Here is an 11,105-nt window from a genome sequence, read left to right as displayed (position 1 = left end):
CTTCTGTGACCTTCTCACTTGATCGCAGAGCCTCCTCTGGCTCTCACATTTCTATGATCACATGAGGCAACCAGGAAAAATCATAGAAAAGGAGAAGGCTAAGATGTGTGACTGAATGCCTGTGGTTCAGGAAGTTCTAGGGTGTGGTTATCCTCTGAGGGCTCAGTAGCACTGGGACATTTCAGGGTGCTGTCATTTTGGTTTACACAGTATGGTTCTATTAGCCAAGATGGCAATAAAGTTCATTTGATCTTTGTCATCTTGATGATATCAGTAGCCAAGCTGCTGTCCATGTCACATGGTGGCTACGATCTTACTGGGATCACCAGCCAGGATGGTGACAAAGCCACATGGCTACTTTTGTTGGAGTTTAGCTTCTTGGTAAAATAAATCCATGGGAGCATAGGCCTTCTTGGATCTTGTGTCTCTCAGATTCAATGTGGAGTCACCCCCTTCTCTTTAAAATGTATATCCAAGTAAGGAGAAAGTGACTTTGGTACCATTTTATTCCATCCAAGCATGGTGTGGGATGAGATCAGATAGCTCTGTGATGTCCTATGTGGGAAAGAATCTTAAGTCCCTTAGAAATCAACTTTTTCTCTTTATTTAATCTTGATTTAAAACCTTATAATCCTCGTGTGATGCTTTTACCCAGTTAGGGAAGCAACTGCCTGGAGACCATGTGGTTTAAGATAGTGTCAGACCGAACCAGACCAAGTGACCTTCTTTTCTCTTCCCTTTTCTCAAACCTGATTCAAAGATTCTCAGGTTTTCTGTGGTGGAATCCTGAGTCTTGGGAAAGAAGATAGGGCACTAAATGAGGCTCCACTATGTGGCTATCAGTTAACCTTAGCAAGAAAAAGAGGGACTTTTTTTTTTGTTTCTCAGGTAGGCAGAGCAGCACAAAGGTGCTTACAGCCCGAAGGAAGACAGACAGAGAACTTGCCTGTTTGTGCTCGGATGTGCTTGTGACTTCCTTGTGCTGTTCTGTGCAGAGTTGCCCGGCTGCTGCCATGCTTGCCTGGGCATATAGGGAGAAGATAAGAAACTTTCTGTCCTGAAATCGTTGCTTATCCAAAAGTGTCATTTGACTAAGACACTGGGAGTTACCAACTGGGCCATGGAGCAATTATCCAAGGGAAGTGATCCAAGTATTTTCTGAGATGCTTTTAAAATCTTGGCCAAACTGAAAAGCTAATTCCTCGTCAAGATGTCCTACTGTCCCAGCAACCCTGAGGAAATTGATCAGCACTTCGAGATCACGTTGGAAATCTTGTGGAAACTAGCCCAAACCCCGCCTGGTTTTCAGCAAGGATCCTGTATTCCTCAGACTGCCCATGATACCCTGTTCTCTGGGAATCAGATGTTAACTGCCGATGGGTATCAGGCTTTTGATGAACTGCGGAAGAAATACGGCTATGACCAGAAAAACCACTATGGTCAGACGCCATCCTGCAGTCCAATGTCAATCCAGGGTGGTGAACAGAGCCACAGTAGGTATGAGATATCAGCCTACAGATGTGACCAGGATTTCTGGGTGCATCAACAGATGACAAGTCCAGTGGGTAGCCAGCCTCTCTGGGACGGTCATCCGCAAACTCCTGGATTGGACATCATTCAAGACTGGGGCACGTCCCCAAGACGGAGTGAGGAATACAACCTGTTCCAGTGTCTGGACACTACTCCCAGCTGGGAAGACAATTCCTTGGGTCAGGTGAAGACCACCTCAGTAGATGAGAATGTCTTCTCAGGTCAGAAGCCATCACCCACTGTTGGAGGAAGCCACAGTGTTCAGGTGACTTCATTTGGAAACCAAACCCTACATGTGGATGGTTCTACACACCCTGCCAGTTCCTTTGGGGCCCAAGGTCAAGCTCGGGGGAGCTTTTCAGATTTCCCTTCAGCCCAGGGACAGCTTCCACAAGAGAAGTCACACCTGGACACTCAGAGTCCTGGGACCCAGAAGAATTCTGCCACTGGGAGATTCTTCTGTACCTACCAGGGCTGTGGGAAATCTTACACAAAGTCTTTCCACCTCAAAGACCATATGAAGAAACACACACTGGGGAGAAGGCCTATGTGTGCAGTGATCCTGGATACCAGTGGAAATTTTACCGCTCTGGAGATCTCCAAAGACACAAGAGAAAGCACGGTGGACAGCGTCTTCACCCTTGTGCTAGGTGCGACAAGAATTTTTCCAGACTGAATTATCTCAAGCAGCACCAGAGGGTCTGTCCTGGAGCCTTATCAAACCCTGGAACCTGACAGTACACAAACAGTATCTTTCCTTGTAAAATTGGGTTGTTTCCTACTCTAGACATTGTCAACAAGCACTATCTTTTAATCTTGTTTGTAGATGATATAATAAAATAAACACTGAAATTTGGAAACTCTAAAAAAATATATAAAAAATAAAATCTTGGCCAAGCATACAAATTGTTGGCAAAGATCCCCCAGATTGTTGGAAATTGACATCCCTGGTGTTACACAGAGATAACTGAGCAAAGCAAAAGTAACCCAGCAAGCAAATTTACTTTTGCAAAGAAGTATAGAGGTTCCAAATTGGGCAAGCAAGTACAGCAAGACAAAAGTTAACTTAGTCCATGGGTGATGGCATCTCACTCATTGGTGGGAGCTAATCTCACGAACTGGCACAATATTAGGATGTTTGTCATGCAGAGATTGGGCAAACAAGAATGTACACAAGACTCTCACAACATGGTGGGGACAAAGATTGCCATCTTTTCATGTGCTAGTTATATTTTATAGAAAGGACCACTTCTCACATGCCAACACTTTTAATTTCATGCAGTCTCGTTTGTTATTCTAGGGCTCTGCCTGTGCTACTGGAGTCCTGTGCAGGAAATTCTTGCTGATCCTGAGTGGATTCCCTGTGCTTTCCTCTGAAACTTGCAGGGTGTCACATTTTAAAGAAGGGCTTTGGTTCACTTTGAATTTGCTTTGTGTGCGTAAAGGGTGAGACACAGAGGTCAATTTTAATTTGTTATGGTGTTAATTCAGTTTTGCCAGGGCTATTTGTGGGATAGAAGACTCTTTTCCTCCGCATGCTTTTGGTACCTCTGTCAATCATTAGGTGTTATATTACTGCACTTAGGTGCCCCATCAGCCAAGTTCAGCCATCTAGTCTCAATAAACCAATTAAAGGAGCCAAACTAATCATGAAAAGCAGTAAAAGCAGATATAGTCCATGTGTCCACATGTGGAACAGGAACAAAGAAATCTAGTGATTCTCCACCTCCCTTCAGGGTCCTGACACCAGCGTAGGGCTCACATAGAGAGTAAGCAAGGGATTGGTGTGGCGGCATCCCTCCCTACCACTGTCTCAGCCCCGTGGGTCTCTATGTGGACGATCTTTCCTGCAGAGTCTTCCAAAAGTTTTCAGCCTTTTCCCAGGTGACCCATTTTTCAATCTCTCTAGTAGATAGTTTCTTCTTTGGAGACCTCAGGAGCTTCAGTCATTCCCTTTCTCAGCAGGAAATTCCTGGGGGAGTTCTAATTGCTTGAACTTATTAAATGTGTTTCCATTGTATCTAATTTATTTTGTCAATATCTTAGTTTTCAGTGTAGAGGTCTTTCCCTTCTTTAGTAAGGTTATTCCAAGGTACTTTTATGTTTTATTTTTGAGGCTATTATGAATGAGATACTTATCCTATATTTTCTCAGCAAGTTCATTACTTGTATATATGAAAGCTACTGAATTTCATATACTGAATATTTATTGAAATCGTTTTTTAAATTTAACACTATTCTGGTGGCATCCTTAGGGACTTAGTACAGAATCATTTCATTTGTTAATGGGGATAATTTGACTTCTTCCTTTCCTATTTTTTATATTTTGTTAGTTTATGGTGAATTTAATACAATTTTTTGACCATATTCTTTTCCCTCCTTCAACTCCTCCTAGCTCCTCCCCCACCACCCTGCTCATCCAATATAATTTTTTCTCTTTATTTCTTTCTTTAAAAGAACAACAACACAAGCCCCCCCAAAAACTAAGACAAAACTATGTAAATGCACACAAAAGCCAACGTGTACAGTTTGTGTTGGACAAATACTTATGAGCATATGGCCTCCCCTGGAATGTGGCTGAGGTATCCAGTTTCACTCCATCAAGGAAAACTGATTTTTCTTCCCAGCAGATGTCAGTTTCAAAGACCTTCTTATCCAGGGGTGGAATTTTGTACCCACTTCTCTTTCTTCATTCTTGGATTTTTTTTTTCTGGCTGGCACTTATACGCATTTCGTTCATGCTGCCACAGTCTCTGTGAGTTCATGAGTGCAACAGACCTTTTGTATCTGAAAACTGCTATTTCCACCACCACTGGCTGTTCTTCCAGTAGATCCCTGAGCCTTTATGGTAGCAAGTTGATAAAGACATCTGTTTAGGGTTGAATGCTCCAAGGCCTCTCACTGTCTACAAATATTCTCCTTCCCCCAACTCCTCCAAAATCCATCTTCCCTTCCCAACCCAATTCAACCCACTATTTGGCTTTAAAAGAACATTAAAATACCAAATAATCCAATTAAAAATAGGATACAGATTTAAACAGAAAATTCTTTTTTTTTTCCTCAATCTTCTACATTTATTTATTTATTTATTTATTTATTCATTTATTTATTTATTTTGAGAACTCTATTAGTTTCATGTCCCAGTTTTTAACTGGGCTATTTGTTTTCTTTTTTTCTTTTTTTTTTTCTTTCTCCTGGTTTATTTTTTTTTATATTTAAAAATTTCCATCTCCTTCCCTCCTCCTCCCCCTCCCTCCGCTCCTCCTCCCCCTTCCCGCCCCTCCTTCTCCCCCTTCCCTCCCCTTCCCTCCACCTATACCTCCCATCCCTCCCTCTCAAGGCCAAGGAGCCATCAGGGTTCCCCACTCTATGCTAAGTCCAAGGTCCTCCCAACTCCCCGCAGGTCCAGGAAGGTGATCGACCAAGCTGAGAAGGCTCCCACAGAGCCCGTCCATGCAAAAGAATCAGAGCCCAGCGCCAATGTCCTTTGCTTCTCAGTCAGCCCCCGCTGTTGGCCACATTCAGAGAGACGGGTTTGGTCGCATGATCCATCAGTCCCATTCCAACTGGAGTTGGTGATCTCCCTTTAGTTCTGTCCCACCGTCTCCATGAGTGAACGCACCCCTCACGTTCCTGATTTTCTCCCTCATGTTCTCGCTCCTTCTGCTCCTCATCAGGACCTTGGGAGCTCAGTCCAGTGCTCCAATGTGGGGCTCAGTCACCTTCCCCATCTGTCGCCAGCTGGAAGTTCCCTCACGATCCTGACTTTCTTTCTCATGTTCTCCCTCCTTCTGCTCCTCATCAGGACCTTGGGAGCTCAGTCCGGTGCTCCAATGTGGGGCTCTGTCATTTTCTTCATCTATCGTCAGGTGGAGGTTCTATGGTGATATGCAAGAAATTCATCAGTATGGCTATAGGAACTGGCCTTTTCAGGCTACCTCTCCTCAGCTGCCCAAGGAACTAACTGGGGGCGTCTCCCTGGACACCTGGGAACCCCTCTAGGGTCAAGTCTCTTGACAGCCCTCAGGTAGCTCCTTAAATTAAGATATATGCTTCCCTGCTCCCATATCCACCCTTCCTATATCCCAAGCATCCCATTCCTCCGAGCTCCCCCCATTCTCCCCTTCACATTTTTCTCTCCCCATCTTCCCTTGGCCCAGTCTCGCCCAACCCTCAAGTTCCCAATTTTGCCTGGCGATCGTGTCTACTTCCAATATCCAGGAGGATTACTATATCTTTTTTTGGGAGTTCACCTTCTTATTATCTTCTCAAGGATCCCAAATTTATAGGCTCAATGTCCTTTAATTATGGCTAGAAACCGATTATGAGTGAGTACATCCCATGTTCATCTTTTTCGGTCTGGGTTACCTCACTCAGAATAGTGTTTTCTATTTCCATCCATTTGCCTGCAAAATTCAAGATGTCATTGTTTTTTACCGCTGAGTAGTATTCTAGCATGTATATATTCCACAGTTTCTTCATCCATTCTTCCACTGAAGGGCATCTAGGTTGTTTCCAGGATCTGGCTATTACAAATAATGCTGCTATGAACATAGATGAGCATATGCTTTTGTTGTATGATTGGGCATCTCTTGGGTAGATTCCCAATAGTGGAATTGCTGGGTCCTGGGGTAGGTTGATCCCGAATTTCCTGAGAAACCGCCACACTGCTTTCCAAAGTGGTTGCACAAGTGTGCATTCCCACCAGCAATGGATGAGTGTACCCCTTACCCCACAACCTCTCCAGCAAAGGTTATGATTGGTGTTTTGGATTTTAGCCAATCTGACAGGTGTAAGATGATATCTCAAAGTTGTTTTGATTTGCATTTCCCTGATAGCTAGGGAGGTTGAGCATGACCTTAAGTGTCTTTTGGCCATTTGAACTTCTTCTGTTGAGAATTCTCTGTTCAGTTCAGCGCCCCATTTTTAATTGGGTTAATTGGCATTTTACCGTCTAGTCTCTTGAGTTCCTTATATATTTTAGAGATCAGACCTTTGTCAGTTGCAGGGTTGGTGAAGATCTTTTCCCAGTCAGTAGGCTGCCTTTGTGTCTTTGTGACAATGTCCTTTGCTTTACAGAAGCTGCTCAACTTCAGGAGGTCCCATTTATTCAATGTTGCCCTTAATGTCTGTGCAGCTGGGGTTATGCGCAGGAAACGGTTCTCTGTGCCCATTTGTTGTAGAGTACTTCCAACTTTCTCCTCTATCAAGCTCAATGTGTTCAGATTAATATTGAGGCCTTTAATCCATTTGGACTTGAGTTTTGTGCATGGTGATAGACACGGATCTACTTTCATTCTTCTACAGGTTGACATCCAGTTATGCCAGCACCATTTGTTGAAGATGCTTTCTTTCTTTCATTGTGTGCTTTTAGCTCCTTTATCAAAAATCAGGTGTTCGTAGGTTTGTGGTTTAAGATCCGGGTCTTCTATACGATTCCATTGGTCAACTTCTCTGTTTTTATGCCAATACCAAGCTGTTTTCAATACTGTAGCTTTGTAATAGAGTTTGAAGTCAGGGATGGTAATGCCTCCAGAGGTACCTTTATTGTATAAGATTGTTTTGGCTATCCTGGGTTTCTTGTTTTTCCATATAAAGTTGATTATTGTCCTCTCAATCTCTGTGAAGAATTTTAATGGGACCTTGATTGGGATTGCATTGAATGTATAGATTGCTTTTGGTAGAATTGCCATTTTTACTATGTTGATCCTCCCAATCCACGAGCAGGGGAGATCCTTCCATTTTCTGGTATCCTCTTCAATTTCTTTCTTCAAAGACTTAAAGTTCTTGTCAAATAAATCCTTCACTTCCTTGGTTAGAGATACTCCCAGATATCTTATGCTATTTGTGGCTATTGTGAAAGGTGATACTTCTCTGATTTCCCTCTCTGCTTCCTTATCCTTTGTGTATAGGAGGGCGACTGATTTTTTGGAGTTGATCTTGTAACCTGCCACGTTACTGAAGGAGTTTTTCAGCTGTAGGAGTTCTTTGGTGGAGTTTTTGGGGTCGCTTATGTATACTATCATATCATCTGCAAATAATGAAAGTTTAACTTCTTCCTTTCCAAATTGAATCCCCTTGATTCCCTTATGTTGTCTTATTGCTATTGCTAGAACTTCAAGCACTATATTGAAGAGATAAGGAGAGAGTGGACAGCCTTGTCGTGTTCCTGAATTTAGTGGGATAGCCTTGAGTTTCTCTCCGTTTAATTTGATGTTAGCTGTCGGCTTGCTGTAAATAGCTTTTATTATATTTAGGAATGACCCTTGTATCCCTAATCTCTCCAAAACTTTTATCATAAAAGGGTGCTGAATTTTGTCAAATGCTTTTTCAGCATCTAATGAGATGACCATATGGTTTTTTTCCTTCAGTTTATTTATATGATGGATTACATTGATAGATTTTCGTATGTTGAACCAGCCCTGCATCTCTGGGATGAAGCCTACTTGATCGTAATGGATAATTTTTCTAATGTGTTCTTGGATTCGGTTTGCCAGTATTTTATTGAGAATTTTTGCGTCAATGTTCATGAGTGAGATTGGCCTGTAATTCTCTTTCTTGGTTGAGTCTTTGTGTGGTTTAGGTATCAGGGTAACTGTAGCTTCATAGAAGGAATTTGGCAGTGACTCTTGTGTTTCTATATTATGAAATACCTTAAGGAGTATAGGTATTAGGTCTTCTTGGAAGTTCTGGTAGAATTCCGCATTGAAACCATCTGGTCCTGGGCTCTTTTTGGTAGGGAGGTTTCTGATAACAGTTTCTAATTCTTCGCGACTGACAGGACGATTTGGAGCATTTACCTGGTCCTGGTTTAACTTTGGTATATGGTATTTATCTAAAAAACTGTCCATTTCTTTTACATTTTCCAATTTTGTGGCATACAGGCTTTTGTAGTAAGATCTAATGATTCTCTGAATTTCCTCTGTGTCTGTGGTTATGTCCCCCTTTTCATATCTGATCTTAATAATTTGCGTGTTCTCCCTCTGCCGTTTGATTAGTTTGACTAAGGGTTTGTCAATCTTGTTGATTTTCTCCAAGAACCAGCTTCTTGTTTCATTGATTCTTTGGATTGTTTTCTGTGTTTCTATTTTGTTGATTTCTGCCCTCAGTTTGATTATTTCCAGTCTTCTACTTCTCCTAGGTGAGTCTGCTTCTTTTTTTTCCAGAGCTTTCAGGTGTGCTGTTAAGTCACCAATGAGTGCTTTCTCCATTTTCTTTAAGTGGGCACTTAGTGCTATGAACTTTCCTCTTAGCACTGCTTTCATTGTGTCCCATAGGTTTGAGTATGTTGTGTCTTTGTTTTCATTAAATTCAAGAAAGACTTTAATTTCTTTCTTTATTTCTTCCTTGACCCAGGTGTGGGTCAGTAGTTGACTGTTCAGTTTCCATGAGTTTGTGGGCTTTCTGGGGGTAGCATTGTTGTTGAATTCTAATTTTAATCCATGGTGATCCGATAAGACACAGGTGGTTACTAATATTTTTTTTGTAACTGTGGAAGTTTGCTTTGTTACCAAGTATATGGTCAATTTTCGAAAAGGTTCCATGAGCCGCAGAGAAGAACGTATATTCTTTCCTATTTGGGTGGAATGTTCTATAGATGTCTGTTAAGTCCATTTGGTTCATTACCTCCATTAAGTCTTTCAATTCTCTGTTAGGTTTCTGTCGGATTGACCTGTCCATTGGTGAGAGAGGAGTGTTGAAGTCTCCAACTATTAGTGTGTGTGGTTTGATGGCTGCCTTGAGTTCTAGAAGTGTTTCTTTTACATAAGTGGGAGCTTTTATATTAGGGGCATAGATATTCAGGATTGAGACTTCATTCTGATGGATTTTTCCTGTTATGAGTATAAAGTGTCCCTTTCCATCTCTTCTGATTGATTTTAGTTTGAAGTCAACATTGTTGGAAATTAGTATGGCCACACCCGCTTGTTTCTTAGGGCCATTTGCTTGATAAACCTTTTCCCAACCCTTTACTCTGAGTAGGTGTCTTTCTTTGTGGTTGAGGTGTGTTTCTTGTAAACAGCAAAATGTTGGATTCTGTTTTCGTATCCAGTCTCTTAGCCTGTGCCTTTATAGGTGAATTGAGTCCATTGATATTAAGTGATATTAATGACCAGTGGTTGTTAACTTCAGTCATTTTTAGTAGTAGAGTTTGTGTGTTTCCCTTCTTCTAGTTGTGCTGGTGAAGGGTCGCTAGATGCCTGAGTTATTGTGGGCGTTGTTGGACTCCTTGGTTTGTGATTTTCCTTCTATTACTTTCTGCAAGGCTGGATTTGTGGCTACGTATTGTTTAAATCTGTTTTTGTCCTGGAATATCTTGTTTTCTCCATCAATGGTGAATGCAAGCTTTGCTGGGTATAGTAGTCTAGGCTTGCATCCATGTTCCCTTAGTGTCTGTAGCACATCTATCCAAGCTCTTCTGGCTTTCATGGTTTCCATTGAGAAATCAGGTGTAATTCTGATAGGTTTCCCTTTATATGTTATTTGGCCTTTTTCCTTTGCAGCTCTTAATATCTGTTCTTTATTCTGTATGTTTTGTGTTTTGATTATTATATGGCGTGGGGATGCTTTCTTTTGATCCAGTCTATTTGGTGTTCTGTAGGCTTCTTGTACCTTCATAGGAACATCCTTCTTTAGGTTGGGGAAGTTTTCTTCTATAATTTTGTTGAATATGTTTTCTGGGCCTTTGAGTTGTAATTCTTCTCCTTCTTCTACCCCAATTATTCTTAGGTTTGGTCTTTTCATGGTGTCCCAGATTTCCTGAGTGTTTTGTGTTAAGAATTTGTTAGATTTGTTTAATTCTTTAATCTGTGAGTTTATTTCCTCTATAGTATCTTCAGAGTCCGAGATTCTTTCTTCCATCTCTTGTATTCGGTTGGAAATACTTGTCTCTGAAGTTTCTGTTCGTTTACTCAGAGTTTCCATTTCCAGTCGTCCCTCAGATTGTGTTTTCTTCAATACCTCCATTTCATTTTTCAGGTCTTGTACTGTTTCCCTTACCTGTTTGATTGCTTTTTCTTGTTTTTCTTGTTTTTCTTGGGTATCTTTGAGAGATTTATTTATTTCGTCTACCTTTTTGTTTGTCAACTTAATTTTTTTATGGCAGTTTTTTACCTCCTGTTTAAGGTCCTCTATTATTTTCATAAAGTACTGTTTAAGGTCGGATTCTTCTATATCTTCTGGGGTAGGGTGTTCAATTCTTGTTGTTTCGGGATGTCTAGATTGTGGTGATGTCATGTTGCCTTTCATGTTGTTGGAGGAGCTCCTGCATTGGCGCCTGCCCATCTCTTCCTTCAAAAGGAGCCCGGAGGCGTTTGGTGTCCTAGACCAATCTTTGCTGTGACTGAAACTGGTTGGATCTCCCCTGTGTCAGAGGAGGACCTATTCCTTGCGTCACAATCTGAAGAAGCCCACACTCCCTTGCAGGAATCCCCAGACCTGCCTGAAGGCCAGAGTCTGATTCCTCTGGGTGGATGGACTTAGAACAGGAGCAGGACACCAGTTCAGGTGGAACTGAACTGGTGGAATACCACACAGCGAACCTGGCAGCACAATCTGAAGGAGCCCGCACCCCTCCG

The 11,105-nt window shown here is 41.8% G+C and overlaps 1 protein-coding gene across 1 annotated transcript; it reads left to right on the top strand.

Moving 5' to 3' along the window:
- Positions 1-1,210: 1,210 nt before the first annotated feature.
- Positions 1,211-2,265, top strand: LOC119824319 (Kruppel-like factor 18). The gene is given in 2 exon segments (XM_038344445.1): positions 1,211-2,056; positions 2,059-2,265. Coding segments are annotated over 2 exon segments (1,053 nt in total).
- Positions 2,266-11,105: the final 8,840 nt, after the last annotated feature.

The sequence above is a fragment of the Arvicola amphibius genome, chromosome 10, assembly GCF_903992535.2.
Source record: "Arvicola amphibius chromosome 10, mArvAmp1.2, whole genome shotgun sequence".
NCBI lineage: Eukaryota > Metazoa > Chordata > Mammalia > Rodentia > Cricetidae > Arvicola > Arvicola amphibius.
The sequence above is the reverse complement of the archived record's forward strand: the minus strand, read 5'-3'. Positions and strand labels throughout refer to the sequence as shown.